The sequence below is a fragment of the Urocitellus parryii genome, chromosome 11 (genome assembly GCF_045843805.1).
Source record: "Urocitellus parryii isolate mUroPar1 chromosome 11, mUroPar1.hap1, whole genome shotgun sequence".
In the NCBI taxonomy this organism is placed as follows: Eukaryota; Metazoa; Chordata; class Mammalia; order Rodentia; family Sciuridae; genus Urocitellus; species Urocitellus parryii.
Window position 1 is genome coordinate 72,967,008 of NC_135541.1, and position 25,182 is coordinate 72,992,189.

The 25,182-nt window shown below is 35.0% G+C and overlaps 1 protein-coding gene across 1 annotated transcript in view; it reads right to left on the reverse strand.

The window, feature by feature from the left end:
- Evi5 (ecotropic viral integration site 5) overlaps positions 1-25,182 on the reverse strand; it is a 210,497-nt gene that overhangs the window by 116,926 nt on the left and 68,389 nt on the right. Inside the window, exons 3-9 of the mRNA XM_026403112.2 lie at positions 24,032-24,221; positions 22,569-22,793; positions 21,630-21,704; positions 13,724-13,849; positions 11,297-11,440; positions 10,108-10,197; positions 9,909-10,006 (exon numbers count right to left, since the gene is read on the reverse strand). Coding sequence (XP_026258897.1) covers positions 9,909-10,006; positions 10,108-10,197; positions 11,297-11,440; positions 13,724-13,849; positions 21,630-21,704; positions 22,569-22,793; positions 24,032-24,221 — 948 coding nt within the window. The remainder of the gene's footprint in view (positions 1-9,908; positions 10,007-10,107; positions 10,198-11,296; positions 11,441-13,723; positions 13,850-21,629; positions 21,705-22,568; positions 22,794-24,031; positions 24,222-25,182) is intronic.

A 25,182-nucleotide genomic window follows, 5' to 3' on the forward strand; every position in this document is an offset into this window, starting at 1 on the left:
GAATATCTTTCCTATCCTTATACATGAATATGCAACCAGTGTAATTCCATGTCACATACAACCACAATAATGGGATCCTAATTAGAACAAGTTATACTGATTCTATGCATGTATAATATGTCAAAATACACTCTACTGTCATGTGTATCTAGAAAGAAGTAAAAAAAGAGAGAGAGAAAGAGAGAAGGAAAGAAAGAAAGAGAGACAGAGAGAGAGAGAGAGAGAGAAAGGAAGGAAGATAGGTCAGTCGGTCGGTCTTGCAAAGTTACTGAGGGTCTCAGTAAGTACATGAGGCAGGCTTTAATATTAGAACAGTTTTAGATTTACAAGAAGGTTATAAAGACAGTACAGAGGTACCTCATCCCAGTTTCCCCTATTATAACATGGTACACTGTTACATGTAATGAACCAATATTAATATATTATTGTTAACTAAAATCCGTTCCTAGATTTTGCTTAATGTTCTTTTTCTGTTCCAGGATACCACATAAAATTTAGTTTTCATGTTTTCTTAAGCTCGTCTTGACTGTAACAGTTCCTTTTTTCTTTTCTTTCCTTTTTTTTGGGGGGCAGGGGGGGCGGAGTGGTGGCAATGGGGCGGCAATGCTGGGGATTGACCCAGGGGTGCTCTACCTTATATCCCCAGCCCTTCTTATTTTTTGAAATAGGGTCTAAGTGTCAAGGCTGGTCTCAAAATTACAACCTGCCTGCCACAGCCTTCCAAATTGCTGGCAATTATAGGCATGTGCCAGCACACCCGGCTGAGAGTTTCTTGTTTTTTGATGAGATTCACGGTTTTGAGTTAGGTTATATGTAGAATATTTCTCAAATGGGATGTGTCTCATGCTTTTCCTCATGATTACACTGAAGTTATGGGTCTTTGGGAAGACCACAGAGTAAATGTCATGTTAAAAGGGTACAAACTCTCTACAGATCTGGATCAGCTGACTGAGGTACTGCCTGCCAGGTTTCTCCACTGTAAAGTTAATTTGTTCCTCCTCCACTGAGAGTTGCTTTTTAGAACTTCATTGTGGCTTGTCTAAATTATTAGCATAACTGTTCTCTCCACTGCCAGTTTTATAACTTAAGTCTTTTCTGCACACTACCACCAGAGTGGTCTTTATAAGATGTTGATTTGGATCATGCCTCTACTGGTGTTACATTGCTTTCAGACTAAATTTCAAAGGTTTACAGAAAATAATCAGGAGTTACAAAAAATAACCAGAAGATCACAAATAAACAACCTAATGATGTATTTCAAGCCCCTTGAAAAATAAGAATCAATCAATTCCAAAACCAGTAGAAAGAATGAAATAATTAAGATCAGAGCAAAAATCAATGAACTTTGAAAATAAAAAAAAATACTAAGTATCAATGAAATGCAGAGTTGGTCCTTTGATAAAACAAAGAAGATTGATAAACATTTAGCCAAACTAACCAAAAGGAAAAAAGATCCAAATTAATCAAATTAGAGATGAAAAAGGAGAAATCACTAGAGACATCACAGAAATCCAGAGAATCATTAGAGATTATTTTGAAAACTTACGCTCCAAAAAATTGGAACACCTAAAAGAAATAGATACATTTCTAGACACATATGACCTAGAAAAATTGAATCAAGAAGACACAGAAAATCTAAACAGATGAAAAACTAGGAATGAGACAGAAGAAGTAATAAAAAGAATAAATAATAAATAAAAGTAATAAATACAATAATAAATAATAATAATAATAAATAAAAGTAATAAAAAAGAAGAAAAGCCCAGGACCTTATGTATTTTCAGCTGAATTCTGCCAGACTGGAAAAGAACAACTAATGTCAATGCTACTCAAATTATTCCAGGAAATAGGGATGGAACACTTCCAAATTCATTCTATGAAGCTAATATTACCTTCCTACCAAAACGAGATAAGGATGTATCAAAGATAGAAATCTACAGACAAATCTACTGATGAACTTCGATACAAAAATCCTTAAATAAACTGTATTCAACAGTATATTAAAGGGACTGTACATCATGATCTAGCTGGTTTTACTCAGGGTTGTAAGAATGGAAATAGGCAAATCAATAAATGTAATTCACCACTACAACAGAACTAAGGACAAAAAAAAAAAAAAACACAGTCATCTCAATAGATGCACAGAAAGCCTTCGACAAAATGCAGCACCTCTACATGATAAAAACACTAAAAAATTGTGAATAGAAGGAGCTTTCATAAAGGCTGCATACAAAAAACCCAAAGTCACAGTGAATGGGGGAAACCTAAAAGCATTCCCTTTAAAATCCTAGAAAATACAAGGATGTCCACTCTCACCCCTCCAACTCAATACAGTACTAGAAATTCCAGCCAGAAGATTAAGCAAGAGAAGAAAGGGATATAAATAGGAAAAGAAGAAGTCAAATGATCACTGTTCGTAGATGACATGATCCTGTACTTAGGAGATCCAAAAAGGTCCATCAGAAGACTTTTAGAGCTAATACACAAATTCAGCAAACTTACAAAATCAACATACAGAAATCAATAGTTTCCCATATACGGATAATGAATTTGCTGAGAAAAAAAAGTAGGAAAACAATCTCATTCGCAATAGCTTCAAAAATAAAACACAAAACAAACAAACAACCAAAATTCACACACAAAAACACCCCAAGGACTAAATCTACCCAAGGAAGTGAAAGACCTCTACAAAGAAAACTTTAGAACATCAAAGAAAGAAAATAAAGAAGACATGGGGCTGGAGTTGTGGCTCAGCGGTAGTGCGCTCACATAGCACAAGCAAGGCCCTGAGTTCGATCCTCAGCACCACATAAAAATAAATGAAGATATTGTATCCAACTACAAATAAAAAATAAATATTAAAAAAATGAAGGAGACAGAAGAAGATGGAATGATTTTTCTTGTTTATGGATAGGCAGTATTAAGTATTGTTAAATTGACCATACCACCAAAAGCAATATACAGATTCAATGCAATCCCCATATCAAAATACCAATGGTATTCTTCACAGCACTAGAAAAAAGAGTTCTAAAAATCATTTGGAAGAATAAAAGATCCAGAATAGCCAAAGTAATTCTAAGACAAAAAAACAATGCTAGAGGCATCATAACACCTGACTTCAAATTACAATACAGAGCTGTATTAACAAAAACTGCATGGTACTAGAATGAAAATAGACACATAGACCAATGGAACACAATAAAAAACACAAAGAAAAACCCCATAGAGATACAGTTGTCTGATCCTTGATAAAGATGCCAAAATGTATACTGGAGAAAAGACAGCCTTTTTAAAAAATGGTACTGGGAAAACTGGTTATCCATATGTAGAAAAATGAGAATAGATCCTTATCTCTGACCCTTCATAAAAGGCAGTTTGAAGGCTGGAGGTGCACCTAAATAGTAAAGCGCTTGCCTAGCACATGTGAGGCACTGGGTTCAATCCTCAGCACCACATGAAAATAAATAAATAAATGTATTGTGTCATACTCCAACTAAAAAATAAATATTAAAAAAAAATCAGGGGCTGGAGTTGTGGCTTAGCGGTAGAGCACTTGCCTTGCACATTCGAGACCGTGGGTTAGATCCTCAACACTACACAAAAATAAATAAGTAAAATAAAGGTATTGTGTCCAACTACAACTAAAAAATAAATATTTAAAAAAAAGGGTTGGGGCTGTAGCTCAGTGGCAGAGCACTTGCCTAGCACATGTGAGGTACTAGGTTCAATCCTCAGCACCACATAAAAATAAACAAATAAAGCCATTCTGTCCATGTACAACTACCAAAAAAAAAAAAAAAAAAAGTCAGCTTTAAATGGATCAAAGATCTAGGAATTAGACCAGAAACTATGCAACTCATAGAAGAAAATGTAGGGGTAACACTCCCAACATATATGCACAAGCAACTACTTTCTCAGTGAGACTCCTAAAGTTCAGTAAATAATACCTAGAATTAATCAATGGAATGGCATCAAATTAAAAAGCTTCTGTACAACAAACAATTAAGGATGTATAGAGAGAACTTACAGAATGGAAGAAAATCTGTATTAGCTACTCTTCTGACAAAGGATTAGCATCTAGAATACATAAAGAACTCAAGGGCTGGAGTTGTAGTTCAGTGGTACAGCTCTTGCCTCTCACGTGTGAGACTCTGGGTTCTATCCCCAGCATCACATAAAAATAAACAAATAAAGATACTGTGTCCATTAGAAGAAGAAGAAGAAGAAAGAAGAAGAAAAAGAACTACTTAAAAACTCAACACCAAAAGAACAAAAAAAAAAAAAGGGCAAGTGAACTAAACAGACATTTCTCAAAAGAAGAAAAACAAATGGCCAATAAATATATAAAAAATGTTTAACACATCTAACAACTAGGGAAATGCAAATCAAAACTACACTGAAAAAAAAAATACACCAGCTCAGTGGTAAAACATTTGCCTTACATGTGTGAGGCACTGGGTTCAATTCTCAGCACTGCACATAAATAAATAAATAAAGGTCCATTGACAACTAAAAAAATATTTTAAAAAAACTACACTGAGCAGATGAATGGATAAAGAAAATGTGGTACAATGGAATATTACTCAGCATAAAGAAGAATGAAATTATGGCATTTGCTGTAAATGGATGGAACTGGAGACTATTATACTAAGTGAAATAAGCCAATCCCAAAAAGTCAAAAGCCGAATGTTTTTTCTGATATGCGGATGCTAGCATACAATAAGAGGGGGGAAAGTATAGAAGTTCATTGGATTAGACAAAGGGAAATGAAGGGAAGATAGAGGGGATAAGAATATAAAAGATAGTAGAAAGAATCAGACATAACTTTCCTATGTTCATATATGAATTCATGATCAATGTAACTCATCATGTACAGCTGCAAAAATGGGAAGACTCCATGTATGTATGATATGTCAAAACACATTCTGTTGTCATGTAGAACTAAAAAGAACAAACAAAAATTAAAAAAAAAAAAAAACTACACTGAAGATTTCAACTCCTTCCAGGTAGAATGGCAGCCATTAAGAATACAAAAAAAAAAAAAAAAAAAAAAAAGAAAAAGCCTTGAGAGGAAGGGGGAGGAAAAAGAAACACTTTTACACTGTAAATTAGTACAACCACTATGGAAATCAGTACGAAGTTTCCTCAAAACACTAGGAATGGAACCACCATATAACCCAGCTATACCACACCTCAGTATTTATCCAAAAGAATTAAAGTCAGCATACTACAGTCATACATGCATACTCATCTTGATAGCAGCACAATTCACATCAGCCAAACTATGGAACCAGCCTAGATGTCTATCAGTGGATGAATGGATAAGAAAACTTGGTGTGTGTGTGTACACACACACACATATACATACACATACATACATACATACACATACACAGTGGAGTTTTATTCAGCCATAAAAAAAAAAAAACCTCTGTCATTTGCAGGAAAATGGATGGAACTTGAGAACATTATGTTAAGGGAAATAATCCAACCTCAGAAAGTCAAAGGTTATGTTTTCTCTCATATATGGAAACTAGAAATGAAAAGGAGAATAAAGGTGTGGGGGAGTGGCCTCAAAAAAAAAATCAAAGGAAGATCAGTACAAAGAAAGAGACCAGGGGGAGGAAAAAAGGAATAGAAAGGAGAAATACTGGGAAATTATACTGACCAAATTATACTGTTACATGGTGTGTGCACATAAATATGTAACAATGAATCCTACTATTATGTATAATGCACCAATAAAAATATGCAAAAATTAAATTAAAATAAAAAAGGATGTCACTCACTTATCATTCTCTGATTTCTTTAACCAGACTGTCTTTCTTCAAAAACTTATCACCACCTCATATGTAATTCCTTTTAATTTCTGCCTTGCCACACAGAATGAAAGCTTTATGAGCAAATCTAAAATTTCATTTCTGAAAACTGGAACAATATTAGCAACTACTAGGTACTCAAGAAGTTGTTTTTGTTTTTGTTTTTTCCTGGCAGTGGGAATTGACCCCAGGGACCTTTTACCATTCAGCTATATGCCAGCCTTTTTTTTTTTTTTGAAACAAGGACTCACTGAGTTGCTGGGGCTGGTCTCTAATGTGTAATCTTCCCATCTCCTTCCAAGTTGCTGGAATTACAGGTATATGCAACCTCACCCAGCTCAAGAGGTACTTCTTGAAAGAATGAATAAAAAGGAAAAATTCAAAAGGAATAGTTTTATTGGAAGAGTACGGTTAAGCACAAAGGGTTAAAAATGGTTTCAAGGTTAGGATGTGAGTCAGTGGTAGAATACTTGCCTAGGATGTAGGAGGCCCTAGGTTCTGGAGAGAATCACAAGAGGAGAAGAAGAGATCTGAGTGAATAATTAAATGTACTATAACAGATGGCAAAAGACATTTTTGGCACAACTAGGAAAATGTGAACTTAGATTGGATATTCAGCAATATTATAGAATTCTTGTTAAGTGGTAAAGAAACAAATACCTTAATTTTATAGTGATCAATACTAAAGCATTAGGAAATAAAGTATTCAAGATTTCTATAATTTACTTTGAAATATCTAAGAAAAAAGTAAATATGGCAAAATATTAACAACTGTTAATTCTAGAAGATAAGCATATGCATGTTTATTATTCTAATCCATATTTCTGTGTGCTTCTCAATTGAAAAGTCAGATGAAATATGATCTAAAGCTAATGAGTAAAAACTATTTTTTTTCCTCACAGTTAAGCTTCATAAAAGAAGAATGAAATACTATATTGAGGAAGGTTTTTTTTTTAACTTATAAACCACAACTCAAAATTACCTTCTTGATTGAAGAAAATAAAATTGAAAGAAAAAGAGTTGAAGAGAAAAGACAGAAATAATAATTAATAGGACAAGAGCCTGAAAAAAGATGGGAATGAATAAACAATACCTTGTATTCTGAATCAACATCATAAAGAAATAAAAAAAACTGTATTTTGAAAAAGGATGAAAGGAATATAGCTAAGTCTATCAGGGAAATGACAGAAATTTTGAAAATGATGGTGGATGAATTAACAGTAAGGGAATTTACTAAGAGGTATGAAGTGGGATGAGAACTTGGGAAGAATGGTATGGTTTGAAATAACTACTGTGGTAAGTGGAAAAATTAAAGTCAATATAAATATGCATGTAGAAGCAGTGGAAACAGTTGTCAGCAATCAAACTATGCAATAACACTTGGCTATTTAAATATAGACCGCAATAAGGGTAAAGGTGGTATATTTATTCAGGTAAGAGGATACTGAACATCAGATAGGGATCTTTTTTTTTAGCAAGTTTTTTTAATTGATTTTTATAATATATGACAGCGGAATGCATTACAATTCATATTACACATATAGAGCACAATTTTTCATATCTCTGGTTGTATATAAGGTATATTCACACCAATTCGTGTCTTCATATATGTCCTTTGGATAATGATGTCCATCACATTCCACCATTATTTCTAACCCCATGCCCCCTTCCCTTCCCCTCCCACTCCTCTGCCCTATCTAGAGTTAGTCTATTCTTCCCATGCTCCCGGTCCCTACCCCACTATGAGTCAGCCTCCTTATATCAGAGAAAACATTCAGCATTTGTTTTTTGGGAATCGGCTAACTTCACTTAGTATTATCTTCTCCAACTCCATCCATTTATCTGCAGATGCCATGATTTTATTCTCTTTTATTGACAAGTAATATTCCATTGTGTTTACTGATAAAGCACAACAGGGATTTGTGAGTAAGGGAGTGAAAGAACTAGAGGGTCAGAAGTTGGATAGCTGAAATTTTAGAAATGGACTATATGGATGATAAATTCTAAAAAGAGATTCAGTTACCAGGAAGACTAAAGATTCTCATCTTAAGCTTTCCTTCTTTTCTTCAGATGTAACCTTGCTATGTCGCAAAGGTTGGCCTGAACTTCTGGGTTCCAGTAATTATCCTGCCTCAGCCTCCAGAGTAGATGGAACTACAGGTACATACCACAGCACCCAGATAAAACTTCATTCTCTATCATATTTTTAAAGTAAAATAATCTTTTTGACTAATGTGATTTAAATGTAGTTTTATCAAGAGGCAAAATCAAGATGACTCCTTAAGATATTAACTGTTATAGAACAAAGTAGCCTTTTGGTCTATTTCTCTGTTATGATGGTGGTTACTAAAAATGTCACAGGTAGGACTGGAGCTATGGCTCAGCGGTAGCGTACTTGCCTGGCATGTGTGAGGCATTGGGTTTGATTCTCAGCGCCACATATAAATAAATAAAATAAAGGACTATCAACAACTAAAAAAATATTTTTAAAAAATGTCACAGGTAATTTCAAATAAAAAGAGTTGAAACTCATGAATTGGCTGGCTTTTGTCAATTAGAGATAATGAATTTTAGAAATATTATTCTCACTCATATTCTAATATACTTTCTAGAGTAGAAACATTCAGGGAGGGGCTGAGTAAAGATGTTGTGTCCACTGAAAACTGAAAAATAAATATTAAAAAATTCTCTCTCTCTCTCTCTCTCTCTGTCTTAAAAAAAAAGAAACATTCAGGGTGTATGTTGTAAATCAGAATATAATTTCATGTTGCAGAGAAAAGATAATAACTGCATATGAAATTACTATTATTTTTATTGGTTCTTTTAGTTATACATACAGTAGAATCCATTTTGACATAATTACATAAGCATGAAATACATCTTATTCTAATTCAGACTCTAGTACCTCTCTTTCTCCTTCCCTATTTTAAAGCATTCTATACCATAAAAATTACTGTGTCAAGAATGCACAAATGCATACCATATTCGGGGCACAAGGGCACATGCCTACGATCCCAGCAGCTCAGGAGGCTGATGCAGGAGGATCAAGAATTCAAAGCTTTTGCTAAGGTGTTAATCAACTCAGTGAGATCCTGTCTCTAAATAAAATACAAAAAAGAGCTGGGATGTGGCTCAGTGGTTGAGTGTCCCTGAGTTCAATCCCCAGTATCCGCCTCCCACAAAAAAAGAATGCCTACTATGACCTCAGGTTAAAAATCATTTAAGTACTAGAAGCTGGAAAAATAAAGCTATCATTCTTAATTAATACACTTACCCTATTTCTAATAAAAACAAAAAAACAAAATGAGCCAAGAATGTTTATCTTAAACTTTTATAATAGATACCCAAAAAGCTTCATTAGAAAGTAACATCCTGGGCTGGGGCTGTAGCTCAGTGGTAGAGCACTTGCCTCACATGTGTGGGGCACTGGGTTCGATCTTTAGTACCACACAAAAATAGATAAATATATTGTGCCAATGCACAACTAAAAAAAAAAGAAAGAAAGCAACAAACACACCACACACATAAAGAAGGTAACATACAACACATAAAATTTTAAATTCTCAATTCATCATCTATCTTTCTGGCTATGCTACTCATGGACTTAAGTGACATTTTGGGGAAACTGAAGGGAAAAGAATGTCAATAAATGGAACGACACCACTGAAGTGGTTTTAAAATAATAGCACATTAGGCTAAGGTGCAGCTCAGTGGTATAGCACACACTTAGCACATACAAGGCCATGGGTTCAATCCCCATCACCAAAATAATAATAGTAAATATTAATAATAACTGTACATTCACACATATACATGTACCAGGCTCATAACTCCAGTCAAAATACAAGGAATAACAAGAGTTTAAAGGTAGTACAAGAGGTCCTATATACAACTATTAAAAGTAGTGTGACATTCCAACATTAACTTTGATATTGAAACCACTGTTAATACCACCAATTAAAACCATACAGTTCTATCATCTAAGGAGGAAAAATGTAATTATCACTAGAATGTTTTGTTATTTTCACTAAATATCCTATATGCTTCAACAAACTCTTATAACTAAAACAGAAAATATAAAATACTTACTTTTTCATTTTTTTTGAGTTGTATTTGACTTGGTAAGCTGCTTGGATTAGTTTATCTGGACTACCATCAAACTGATGTGGAATGACCTTCTGAAAGTGCTAAAATATAGTAAAATAAAAACATAAGAACCAGTAAGTGCCATTTATTATTGTTTAATAGTTAAATCTAAAGATATACAAGAAATCATGAACTGACTTACCTGTAACATTCCTTCCATGTCAAGTTGCATTAATTCTGCCTGATTCATTTGAAGAAGTGCTACTCCTATTCGAAACACTATTTCTAAACCCTGATGAAATAAATTAAATAAAGCCAAATTTGTTTTAACTTTGTCATCAACAAAAACTAAATCAAAATAATACTAAAGTAAATATTCAGTGTTCTAAACTAGGGACTAGCAAACCTTTTCAGTTAAGAGTCAGACAGCAAATACTTGACATTTGGTGGGCCTCTGCCACAACTATTCAGCTTTGCCACTGTAGCCCAAAAGCAGACATAGACAACACATAAATGAGCAGAGCTGCATTCCCAGAAAACTTTACTCTCAAAAACAGGTGTAAGGGGAGATTTACATGCAAACTACAACAGATCAGTGGCTGAACCGTAGTTTGATAGGAAATACAAATTGATCTCCCCAAGATGTAACTAATAACAATTAACTTTGGGTTCAGAAAACAGAAGACAAAGGATCATTACGTGTCACTCACACTTAAAAGACAATTTGCAATATGTTCACAGAATAGAAGAAAATTATACCAATTATTTCTAGCTGTTTGGATAATAGATACACTACAACAATATTACCTGTAAGGTAGATCTTACCTTTCACTAATTTTCAATAAATCAGTTAGGAAATGAGAAACAGGTTTGATTAAGAAAGTAGATTCCACAATTTAACTGTCTCTGTCTGAACCTAGTTACTATACATGTATGTGTGGGTCTATAGACAAGCTACCTTTTTTTTTTTTTTTTTTTTTTTTTTTGGTATTGGGGGATAGCCCTAATTTTATTTTGTTTTCTAATTTTTTTATTTTGAGATAAGGCCTCTCTAAGTTGCTTAGGGCCTCACTAAGTTGCTGAGACTGGCCTTCAACTTGTGATTCTACTGCCTTAGCCTCCCAAGTCACTGGGATCATAGTTTTGTGCTACCACACCCAGCTTAGACAGACTAGCTATTTAACCTTTCTCTAACTCTGTTTTCTCATCTACCATCTAACAAATAGGGATAGTAACAGGATCCACCTGATTATGGTTTAAATTAGATTATCCACAGAAGCAGTTGAGCAAGGAACACATGAGCTCTTTTATTGCTCCCCTCTCTTCCCTGCTCTAATTAACCCAATGACTCCTTTGCTCAGCTCTTGCTGCTAGTCTGCCAATTAGCTTACCTCAGACATAAAGATATCAAATATCCGTGTTGCAATTGGTAATGGAAAAGTTGTAAGAAAGATAGTCAGAAACCAGGATGATGCATACATTGAGGTATGAAAACTCTGAGACTGAAAGTGTACAAAGAGCTCTGGAAGATGCTCCTAAAGAGAAGAAAACAAAGTAAAATTAAAACATAGTAAAATTGAGTGTTTTAAGTCAGATTATTGTATTTATACTAGATTATACTGGTTTAGTTTATATAAAAGATTAACCTATACCACACACAAAGATCAGGTCAAGCATAATGTAAAAAAGCAGAGATGTCTAGTAATTACAGAAATGCAAATCAAAACTACTCTAAAGTTTAATATCCCCCCAGTCAGAATGGCAGTTATCAAGAATACAGACAATAATAAGTGTTGGCGAGGATGTGGGGGAAAAGACACACTCATATATTGCTAGTGGGACTGCAAATTGGTGCAGCCAGTCTGGAAAGCAGTATAGAGATTCCTTGGAAAACTTGGAATGGAACCACCATTTGACCCAGCTATCCCACTCATTGAGTCCATATCCAAAGGACTCCGTGATGCAGCCACATCAATGTTTATAGCAGCACAATTCACAATAGCCAAACTGTGGAACCAACCTAGATGCCCTTCAAAAGATGAATGGATAAAGAAACTGTGGTGTATATATATGAATATTACTCAGCAATAAAAGAGAATAAAATTATGGCATTTGCAGGTAAATGGATGGAATTAGAAAATATAATGCTAAGCAAAGTAAGCCAATCCCCAAAACCCAAAGGCTAAATGTTTTCTCTGATAAGTGGATGCTAAACCATAATGCGGGGGAGAGGGGTTAGAATGAGTGGAGGAACTTTGGATTGGCCAAAGGGGAGGTAGGAGAGGGGAGGGGGCATGGGAAGACTGTGGAATGAGACAGTCATCGTTATCCTAGGTACATGTATGATTGCACAAATGGTGTGACCCTATTTTGTGTACAACCAAAGACGTGAAAAATTGTGCTCCATTTGTGTAAAATTAATTGAAGAGCATTCTGCTGTCATATACAACTGATTAAAATAAAGGAATGAAATTATGACATTTGCTGGTAAATGGATGGATCTGGAGACTATCAAGTTAATTAAGCCAATCCAAAAAGTCAAAGGTTGAATGTTTTCTCTGATATCCAAAATAGGGCAGTGAAGGGAAGGGAGAGAAAGGGGGGGGGGAAGGAGAGATAATTTCATCAAAAGAAAGGAAAAAGGGCTGGGGATGTGGCTCAAGCAGTAATGCGCTCTCCTGGCATGCACGGGACGCTGGGTTCGATCCTCAGCACCATATAAAAATAAAATAAAAAGGTATTGTGTCCACTGAAAACTGAAAAATAAATTTAAAAAATTCTCTCTCTCTCTCTCTCTCTCTCTCTCTCTCTCTCTCTCTCTCTCTCCTCTCTCCTCTCTCCTCTCTCCTCTCTCCTCTCTTTAAAAGATAAAAATAAAAAAATTTAAAAAGAGGAAAAATTTGTAGAGTAGAGGAAGGTCTTTGAGGGGAAAGAAGAAGGAACAGGATAGGGGAAGAACAGTAGTCTGAATTTGGACAAATTTTCATACATACACACACACACACACACACACACACATATATGAATATATCACAGTGAATCCCAATATCAAATATATGTATAATATATTAATTTAAAAAATATAATTGCAGAAAGACCAATAGAGTAGAGAGATGGGAATAGAGGGAAGGGGAGAAAATGCTGGGGACTGAATTACAACAATTTATATTCAATGTTTTTATGATCATGTCAAAATGTATCCTAACATTGTTTATCAATAAAAATGGGATGTGCTGTTTTTTTTTTAAAGAAAAGCTGAGATGTAGAAATTGACACATTCAGAATGATAGATACTATATGAGAAGGGATGAAGGGGGAAAGGATGCAGAGTTGAAACTTTGGGGATATCTATAACATCTGACTTATTAATAATAAAACTAAATTATAGCCAAATTAATTTAAACCAAATACCCATCCTATCTCAGATACTATTGAGTATCCATGTGATGCAATGTTTGTATTCATTTAAGCTTGTTGGTGGGTACATAGTTGCTTTTTTGTCAACTCTATTTCCAAAAAACTGGAAGCCAGGCATAGTGATGCACACCTGTAATCCCATCTAATTGGGAGGTTGAGACAGGAAGATTATAAGTTTGAGGTAAACCTGGGCAAACCACAATACCCTATATCTCAAAATAACAAGTAAAAAGGGTTAGGGCTATAGCTCAGTGGTAGAATACCTCTGCTATCTAGTTTCAAACTGTAATTTACCTATCAATTAAAAGCACTGATTTTTTTCAATTGTTTTAATGCTTTTAACATTAAATTTGTAAAGATGTCACTCAGAGATGATAACAAACATAAAATTGTACTTTTACCTGTATCATGCATTCAAACTGGTACATACAAAGGCCCAATTCTGCCATACTTGGTTTAAAAAGTTCACGAAGTCTATAATCTTGCATTAATTTAACAAATACACAGAAAGCTTCTTCTTCTGGCATCTACATTAGTAGATGAAAATAACACAGGTTAATATTCTATGATGCACAAATAAATCAAATTATATTTAAAACAAGTACCCATCCAATCATAAACACTGTTTTGAGAGGCTACATATTGCACTCAAGAGCAATAGATTAGTAAAAATCAGGATGTCCTGGGCTGAGGATGTGGCTCAAGCGGTAGCGTGCTCGCCTGGCATGTGCGAGGTGCTGGGTTCGATCCTCAACACCACATAAAAATAAAATAAAGATATTTAAAAAAGAAAGAAACAGGATTTTTTAAAAAATCAGGATGTCCTAAGTTCTCATTCTAAGAATGTAAAGTTAAAGAAGTCTTTTAACCTTTAAGACTAACTGCCTTAAATGGCCTAATTCATTAATTCAACCAATAATATTCATTTAGAGTTGGATACTTTTCTTTTTCTGAGGATCTACCAATGAAAAAAAAAAACATAATCTCAACTGATTGTGGTGGTGCAAGTCCATAATCCCAGCAACTTGGAAGGCTGAGGCAGCAGGATTGCAAGTTCGAAGCCAGCCGCAGCAACTCAGCAAGGCCCTGCCTTAAAATAAAAAGGGCTGGGGATGTAGTTCAGTAGCTAAGTGCACCTGGGTTAAATCCCAAATACCAAACCAAACCAAACCAACAAACAAAAACACCACATAATATCTACTCTCAAGGAGCCTGAACTTTATAGTAGGGGGAAATAAACAACACATGTAATAAATTAATTCATATATTTGTCAAATGGCAATGGCAATGAATGAAATGAAAATATAGTAGGTAAGAGGGAATGTTGAGGAGACACATTAATATTTATGTAGGACAGGGAAGGTCCCTTGATAAGGGAACATTTGAGAAAAATGCTGAAGAAAGTGAGGGAAGAATCTGAGGTAAAAATAGTCCCAGAAGACAGAAGAGAACAACAGCCCTGAGAGGGAGTCAGGTCAGCATACTCACAGAACTGCAAACAGGAAACTTCTAGTTTAGTAGTAACTAAGTTAGTAGTAACTATTTTAGTAGTAACTTCAAGATTAGTTACTACTTCAAGAAAGTAAAATCTATACAAGAAGTAGTTGGGGGGCTTGGGTTTGGCTCAGTGGTAGAGCGCTTGCCTAACATGTGTGAGGCACTGGGTTCAATTCTCAGCACCATATATAAATAAATGAAATAAAGACCCATTGACAACTAAAGAATATTTAAAAAAGGAAGAAGTAGTACTTGGCAGATGCCAAATTAAAGAATGAGAAAATAATGTGATCAGATTAAACTGATATTGCTTTAAAAAAAAAAAAACCGGGGCTGGGGTTGTGGCTCAGCAGTATAGTGCTCACCTGGCACATGTGAGGCACCAGTTTAATCCTCAGCACCACATAAAAATAAATAATTAAAATAAAGGTATTGTGTCCAACTACAACTAAAAAATAAATATTAAAAAAAACTGAGATAGAAGGATTGCATGTTCAAGGGCAGCCTGGACAACTTAGCATGACCTGTCTCAAAATAAAATAAAAAGGGCTCAGGATACAGCTCAGTAGTAGAGAGCCACTGGGTTCAATTGCAGTACAGCAAAACAACAACAATGAAGAAGTCATTTTGAGTGCAGGTTAGATTATGGAGAAGAAATAACATCAAAGGTTTTAGATACCATTGTATGATTTTTGAATTTGACCTTAAGTGAAATGGAAAGCCCTGAGAATTCTGAGAAGTTATATAACATAAATGTTTAAAGAACTTATGAAATTAGTTTTCAAATTATCTGTAATTGGAGTTTAAAACTATCAATTAAACATTTTGATTGTAAATAACTAAGAAATCATATCAAAGAAGATGTGTGTGAAATCTTTAAGAAGTTACAAAGACATTCAAACTATTTAGGTAATAACATTATGCAAATTGTTAAGCCATCTTTCTCAAAATAATAAAATTTGCTAATTTTCTCATTCACTCACATTATACCAGTGTGTTTCAAAGAGAACAACCTGAAGAATCTCTAGGCATTCAACTTATTGAAGATGTTGCAACTAACAATATACTTTTTCTGCCTTGACATAGCCATGGATAGAAACCAAATTGCCTTTGGTAAAACCCACACACACTTTCTTCCTTCCTGCCAACACAGCCACGATTCTGCCCTGGAGACCATCCCTATTAATCTCATCAAGCTCTACAACATCATTGATTTATGTCAGTCACTACAAGAAGCCCAAGATTCCAGAACTTTTAATCCTATATAATTCTACTGTTCCCCTAATCTGACCCCATTTCCAATCTTCTACCTATACCCTCAATTTCTTTTGCAAATATTCTTCCCTTCCTTTAGCTAAAAATCTGGCTCTCCCCCAGGGTGGTTATTTTCTCTGCCAGGGGTTAGGTAAGACATATGTTCCTCCTTTCACCTCACAGCCATTTCCACAACATTAACCTTCCCTGTTCTCTGAAACACATGCTAACAGATTTTACCCATTAAGGCTCCCACCCCACCCCACCCCAGCATCTACAAAGTTCTGGGCCACCCTCCCCACAACTCCCTTGTCATTTTCATGAAGATCACTTCCCTGGCCTAGTGGATCTTTGACTTCCTTTCCTCCAATAAGCCTGGCAGGCAGTTACTAGCTCAAGCTCTAAAGTCATGGCAAAGGTTGAATCTCAGTTTCTTCATTTAATAGAAATCTTATTTTCTCCACTTTAATAGCTATGTAATCTTGAACAAATTATTTGATCTCTCTGTTGCTCTGTTTCACCACCTATCAAATGGGTAAAATAATAGCACTTATTTCACAGGGTTGCAATGAAGACTAACATAAAGTACTTGGGGCTGGGGTTGTGGCTCAGTGGTAGAGTGCTCGCCTAGCATGTGCAAGGTCCTGAGTTTGATCCTCAGCATCACATAAAAATAAATAAATAAAGGTATTAAAACAAACGTGTGTGTGTGTGTGTGTGTGTGTGTGTGTGTGTGAGAGAGAGAGAGAGAGAGAGAGAGAGAGAGAGAGAGAGAGAGAGAGAGAGCGAGCGAGAGCGCACTTAACAATTTATTGACCTTATCAGGCTATACTTCCTTCTTCCTATTCCCAACTCTGCTGTGCTCACTTTGCTACATATTTTATTATATTTATTCACTTGCTTAAATCCATAATTACTTTTTTTCATCTCCGTTATACTTCCAACTGGAAAAACTTCCTTCTTATATAAATTCAACTCGATACCTGTATCTAAATAGCACAAAGTGGCTGTGAAAAAATAAAAACAAAAATTTATCCAGGCATGGTGGTGCACGCCTGTAATCCCAGTAGCTCCAGAGGCTGAGACAGGAGGACCGTGAATCCAAAGCCAGCCTCAGCAACTTAGTGAGCTCTAAGCAACTCAGTGAGATCATATCTCAAAATAAAATATAAAAAAGGTCTGGGGACGTGGTTCAGTGGTTAAGTGCCCCCAAGTTCAATCCCCAGTACCCCCCCCCAAAAAAAAAAGTAAGTAAGTAATCAGAAGAGAATGCTGGAGTTGTAGCTCTCAGTGGTAGAGCACTTGGCTAGCATGTGTAAGGTACTAGGTTTGAGCCTCAGTATCACATAAAAATAAATAAATAAAATAAAGGTACTATGTCTACAACTAAAAAATATATTTAAAAAAGGAAAAAGAAAAGAACTTTCCCTTCTATCACCCCACTTGCATCTGTAACCATTTTTACAGCCTCTGGTCCCTAGTATCTATTATCCTGGACCTTTCCCCAAATCCTGTCCTATAGTTCCAACTGCTCATTTAACATCTCATTTGGAGTCCAACATATATCTCAAACTGCTCATCTAATTTCCTACCCTGACATTCCTGGATACAACGAATTTCTGCTCAAAAACCTTAGGGGTCATCACTGACTTTTTCCTTCCTGATTCTACAACCAGTCTATCAGCAAATTTTACTGGTTCTATATTCAATATCAAAAATCAACCTATTCTTACCAGCAACACCTAGCCCAAACCACCACAAAGAGAGTAGTCTACCATCTGAACTGTTTCAAATGCTTTCTAAATGGTCACTTTGCTGCCTTCCTTGTACTTCCTTTCCAGGGGTCCATTCTTTATACAAAATAATGCCAGTGACACTTTCAAGGCATGATTAGAACATTACATTCTACTGCTCAAAAACTCTGATAGTTCCCCATATCCTCAATAAAAGCCAAAATCCTTACAAGATTCTACATGATATGATCTCTAATCTCTATTTCTCATTTCCTATCATACCTTCCTCTTTCCACTTTTGTGGTGAGCCAGCCATGGGCTATGTGAGTGTGTACTATGAGCACTGAACACATAAGTGGACTGGTCTGACATTGCCTCTCTCTCTCTGTTTAGGCTGGCGACATATGTGTCCTTTTCACTTGTTCTTCCTATGATCCCCACACAGCACATGAGATGGGCATGACCTTCCAAGATGTCAGTCAATCTGCTGACAGAAAGACATCATGAAGCTAGACTCAACCTTCTGAAACCTGACTCCTTGCCTCATTTGAATGGCTTCTCCCCAATGAAACCCAGGTTCGAGGCATGTTCCCTCTCTTTCTTGCTTGCCTTGCCCCCCTCCCCCTCTCCGCCCACCCTCACTTGTGGGAGATGTGGCTGAGGAGTGGTCACTGAACCCAAAAAGGTACTTTCTATATCTGTGTCTTTATTTAGTCAGCCCAAATTCACTTGGAGTGACCCTGACCAGTTTAGTCATGTGTTGTGATACACCTTCTCCTCAATCCTTGGTCCAATCATAGTAGGAATGAATCAATTAATCTCCCTTTTATCTCTTACAAGAGTCTCTTCCCTTCTGATGTTCCAAAAACCTTCATTCCCTCTCCCCTTTGAAAGAGCACTGATATGAGAACTGGGAGAGAGTTTTTTGATTTTTTTAAATGGTGATATTTTAAACATAAGGTAGGATGATTTGACAAAAGAACAAAAGGAGGTAGCAAAAAGTATCACTGGGTCCTGTGACAAAATGAAAAGATATGAGACTCCATGACACTTATAAATATGAAGAATCACCACCCAGCTGTTTTTTAGTCATTCCTTTCCATTAGAAAGAAATCATGACAACAGAGTCCTAGAGCAATGTGGTGCTGCATACTTTCTCTATGATTGAGCTGATAAGACAACATGTCTTTTGCAAAGGTCTAACGCGTATAATATACCTAATTTTACAAGAGTGTTAAGATAAACACAAAAAATATATCTAGCACTTTAAACCACTTTTACACCTGTACTAACTTTATAAATTTTATCAGACTCTCTGAGTTACACTGCTATACTGAAGTTGTGGGAAACACTACATACTAGAAATATAAAAGCATAAACTTTAGAATCAAAGAGGGGGGTTTTTCAATCTGGATCCACCACACTTTTTACCTTGTGGCCCTGGGCTATTAAGAGATTATTGTTGTAGTGGCACACTGCCTGCCACTGACAAAAACAGCTAAAACGCCACTGATGACTTCAATTGTGGTGCCATGCTCATATCACTATCACCATTGTCTTCAGCACCTTGAAGGAAAGTGTGGTTAGCTCCTTAGGGCTCCTAAAGAGCTAGGCAGCTCTTTTGACACTCAGACCTCAAGTAGGGAAAAATTGCTCTGTAGACACTCAGTAGAGCTGACTACTAAAGGATTAGAAATGGGGCAGGATGATCATAACCTTGAAAAGAAATGGCATAGTAATGTTATTTCTTTAGCTTTATTGATATATATTTATTTCATTTATTTATTTTTAAGACGTCTACCTTATTCTTTAGTCTCAGAAGTTTACTCCTGGAAAGGAACCTTGGAGATAACTTGATTTGAATTGTGTAAACTAGGCTTTGCATCTCAGTTCTTCAGTAGATCTATGAACTTGGGCAAGATTATTTAACCTCAGAATCTAAATTAAATAATATTATCTATGTTCAGATAATAAAGGATTACTCTGGAGCTGATATAAAAGCAAAAGGATAAGGATGGTTGAGTTCAATGCTGAAAGACCTACCAATATTGACCAGTTACAAATGAAGACAGTCACAACTTTGTGGAACATCTACACCCTCAACATTAACATACTTAGTTTTGTATTATATTAATTATAACTAAGTTTCACCTAGAAATGGACAAAAATCCTGTAATAATCACTAGAATCAGTTTTTATGTTATAATACAATATACAAATAAGTCAATTTGATTGTCAACTTAGTATCTCAGACACCAGGTTTATGCTACTCAGAAAAGACATAAGCTGGAAGCATAGCATGATGTAGTAGAACATATGCTTAGTATGCACAAGACCCTGTGTTCTATACACAGCCCGAGAGAGAATGAGGTAGGGTCTATGTGTGTGTGTGGGTATGTGTTTGTGTGTGTGTATGTACATTTCTGACACAAAGCTTTAAAAATCAGGTAAATTAAAGAGCTAGAAAATTAAAGTATCAGGAAAAAAGAACTTCTCACTCCTGCTCTGCTTCTATCTATCAAGATGTGTGATTTGGGGCAAGTCATTGAACCTTTACTGCATGTCTTCTAAATGCCAAACACCAAGCAGGACTTCTATATATAATATTTCATATGACCCTCATGAAGAATCTGAACATAGATAATATGATTTAAATAAGATTCAGAGGTTTGGGGCCGGGGATGTGGCTCAAGCGGTAGCGTGCTCGCCTGGCATGCATGCAGCCCGGGGTCGATCCTCAGCACCACATACAAACAAAGATGTTGTGTCCGCCGAAAACTGAAAAATAAATATTAAAAAATTCTCTCTCTCTCTCTCTCTCTCTCTCTCTCTCTCTCTCTCTCTCTCTCTCTCTCTTTAAAAAAAAAAAAAGATTCAGAGTTTAAATAATCTATCCCAAGTTCATAGATCTACTGTAGAACTAAGATGCAAAATGCAGCCTACATGATTCAAATCAAGTTATCTCCAAAGTTCCTTCCCAGGAGTAAAGAGTAAAGATGGATATCTTAAAAATAAATAAATGAAATAAATATATACCAAAAAAGCTAAAGAGATAACACTATTATGCCATTTCTTCTCAAGGTTATGATCGTCCCGTCCCTAAATTCTGAAAATATCCCATCCAAACCATTCCCCAAATAAGTCACTGTCAATGCTATATCCCTGGAACAGTAAAAGTAGTTGAGTAACACTATTTTAGAGCTTTTGGCAAGATGTACATAATAAGACTGCAGGTCCATGATATATAAAATTGCTATATACATTTTCAAAGATGTCAAACAACATAGATAAGAACTTCATGTCATCATTTTATTCATATCCTTACTCCCCATTAAATGTTGACAAGACTTAAAAGTAGATACAGGTTTTGGTAGAACATTATAACTGTATGCATCAAGAAGTTCAGGGGTGGGGCATATGGGTCAATGGGTACAGAGTAGGCAATCCCTAGCACCACAAAAAAAAGAAAAAATTGTTAAAATATCATTTGAGGGGCTGGGGTTATAGCTCAGCGGTAGAGCACTTGCCTCGAACTTGTGAGGTACTGGGTTTGATCCTCAGCACCACATAAAAAATAAATTAAATAAATAAAGATTTTTTTAAAACACCCTTAAAAAATATCATTTGATGAAAGACACTATTATATATCATTTCAACACTTTTCATCTTTCAAAGTACAAACTAAAATATTATTATTCAAATTAGACTTTAGGGAAAAATACTGAATGTTCACTTATACTTAATAAAAATAATGCTTTTTAAACCCTCCAATCCAACCTTAATAAAGAACTTAATTAGACATTTAATTCTTGTATTAACTTACCTGCATAAGCAATAATCCAACTATAAAAGCACTTCCTTGACAGTAACCAACCTCACGATCCACTAAAGAATATGCCTAAAAAGTAAAATATGGTGTTCAAAATATTTTGACATGGTATATTAGACCTTCCTTCTCCCAAAACCTGAAATTGGTGAAAGAGTTGATTAAAAGTCAATTTTTTTAAAGAAAAAAATATTGTTTACTTGTTGTAGATGTTATCCTATAAATATTTTAAGAGCAAATGTTTTATTACATAAAATTTTCATTTGACTATTTCCAATTAGAAAGCAACAGCTGGTAAGGATGAAGGAAAAAAGGGAATGTGTACTCAGTAAGGTAACAGAGCTTTAAAAATCAACTAAAAGTTGTATCTGATTAAGATAAAATTAGAGTAGGGTTATGATAAAGCTTAAGCAAAATTAAAATGATTTAACAAGAAATCAAGTGTTTCGTAAAGATAGCTGGAATAAAAAGAATCTAAGGGAAGGGAAAAGGCAATGTTGAAGAAAAAAATTAGGTAAAATCTTTATTAAGAACCCTTAACAATTCAAGCCACTGCAAACAGAAAAATTTGCTGACATGAATGCAGCCATGTTGGGAGAAAACTGAATCCTAGACTATGAACCTCACATAAAGTGAACTGTCCATTTTCATAAAGGATCTCTCTCTGAGTAGGTTGGAGAAGAGTAATTATTAATATGTTACTTTATTTCCTGCCAAGTAATGTGAATGAATTTTCAACTAATGTGATAAATTTTCTAATAAGTTCTCTAAGTTAAACAGTAATGTAGCAGCAAAGTTACAGTAGAAATTATGCTAAAATCAGTTTTGTTGCCAAAGCAACTGATTATGTGGAATTTCATGCTTTATCATGGGAAATGTATAATTTCAACTTTTTGAGAATTCATTTCATTTAAAAAATGAACAAACAGAACTTACCTTCATCACATTGAATAGAACCTCCTGTCCAAGGCTATCTTTTTCCTTAAAAAAATTATGTTCAGGATAAGTTCTAGCAATGTCCCTCCGGATCAGTTTTTCACAAGGTGAGGTCATTTTCAGGAGTTCTGAATACTGATCCTTAATTGGCATACTTTGTGCACTGCATAAAAGTTGCCAAACTATCGCTCTAAAATGGTGGGGTATTCCTTTACGAACAAGTTCCTAAAAATGAAAAGTAAAATTTTAAATCTGAATTATTTAATAAGTCTCACATTTGCAAGCCAAAGAAGACTTATTTGGTGGGTGAGGGATGGTTGGAGTAGAGTGGAAATTTTTATCAATTCACGTAGCTGGTTTTAAAATAAACTGGGAAACTTTTTAACCAAGGATAAGATTTTGCTCTTGGGTATATCCTTTTCTTGTTATGGGGAGAGGATGTGCTACAAAGCCATGCATAAATTCTGGCCATTTCACCAAGAATTCTACCTCTAAAAGTATTTAGACTTGACAGCCTGCAGAGCTATGAATGATGGTATCATACCCATCACATTTAGAACTGCTATTGAAAGCAGAAAAGAAAAATACTGCTAATTCAAGAATGCATGATGTCACAACTTCATTTCTGCATCTATAAAATGAGAGAATTTGGCTGGACATGAGCACACACCTGTAATTCCAGCTACTTGAGAAACTGAGGCAGGAGTATCACAACTTTGAGGCCAACCAGGGCAACTTAAGGAGATCTTGTCTCAAAATAAAATAAAAGGGGCCAGAGGTTTAGATTAGTGATAGATTGCTTATGCATGAAGTCCTGGGTTCAATTCCAAGTACAAAAATTATAATAAAATGAGAGAATTTAACTTCTAAAAAATTTTCAGCTATATATTTCCATTTTCAGCACCTCTATAACAACTGATGCCTACATGTAAAAATTTCATGAAGAATTGGAATATTTGGGGGAACAAAATTACTCCTTTGAGCTAAGAAAATATGAAAATGGTATTTAAATATTAAAGTAATAACACATAGTTGATACTATGACTTCCAATTATCTTATTTTAGTGTTGCAATCACTTAAAATAAGAGCCTGGCTAGGGTCCTAGTATTGCCACCCACTGTCTAGTGATACTTAGTCAAACTTGCTAAGCCCCAGTCTCTCTACTGTAAAATGCGATTATTAATGGGATTTTAAAGGCTACTTTTCTTGCAGTGTTTTAAGAGAACTGAATAACACAGTATCTATAAATTATATGACAATGTAAATGACATAATAAAATTTTCAGTGAATACTTTAAAAAAAATTCCATGAAACACAAATAAATGAAAACATTAAAAGCAGATTTCTTCACTATACAGAGCTTGGAAATCACTAAAATCTGACTTTTTTTCTAATTCTCTAATAATCCATACCTGATACCCTACGGGGTGAGAGAAAAAACTTCAATAAAAAACATGAATACCTTAACTTGTTTTTCCTTCTTTTTGCGCACATCTTCCCATTCATTAACAATTCTTCCCCAAAGAATCCAAGAATCTTCTTCAAGGTGGCTGAGATTACTGGAGGCTGATGAACTTGATACAAGAGAGGAGCCACTATTTCTTCTTGACCCATTTACAGATCTTAAAGACTTACTATCCGTCTCTAATAATCTAAAACATAATTAAAAATTGGTGAATATCTCATCTCACGGTGATATTAGGTGAAGGAGTGATGATACTTAGGAGTTTGACTACCATGATTTAACCATTGTTTTAAGATAATTTTAATAATGTACATGATTTCAATAATCTTTGGTTGATATCAATAAAATAATCAATATCTTTTTCTTACCTAGGTATAGGAGTTTCAAAATTTGAAACAGCAAATAATGTTAAATATTTGTGCAATTAGTCTCATTGTAATTTACTTTCATTTCCATTAAAAATTCAAAGTAGAGAACCAGGCACAGTGGCAGGTGCCTATAGTCCCAGCTACATAGGATGCTGAAGCAAAACGATAATTTGAGCCCAGGAATTTGAGAGCATCTGAACAAAGTAGTGAGAGATAATCTTTTTTTAAAAATCAAATTAGGGTAAATCTAATGTAAAAAGTGGTTGGGTGGACTTCAAGGAAAAAAATAATGCTTGGGAGAAGTACAACAAATTTTATGGAATTACTAATCCTTTCATGTTTTACAATATGACCAAGGTTTTAAGAAAAGTAATCAGAGCCACAGAAATTAGCCAAGTCTCTTTTTTATTTGTTTCACATATTCATACCTAATCTGCCTAAACAAAAAGTATATACATACAGCCTATTTATAACTATATTTCTTGAAAAAGAAATAGAAATCAGAATCAGGTCCATATTCCCGCACAGTAAAAACAGGATACACTAAGTAGGAGCGTCTTCCTTTAAGGATGAAGAGGGATTTCACCCAATCTCCACAATCCTTACCCTCTTCCCAAACTCTAGTCAATAGTTGCTATTCATCACTAGGCTTCCAAAATGAAACTGGAATCTCATCACTTTTAATACCCCAGCAGTCTTTGAGTATTTAACCCTGTTTTAGCTCTCATTCTCTAAAGAAAGATGCGTTAAGGTAATTTCAAAGATACAGTCCATTACTCA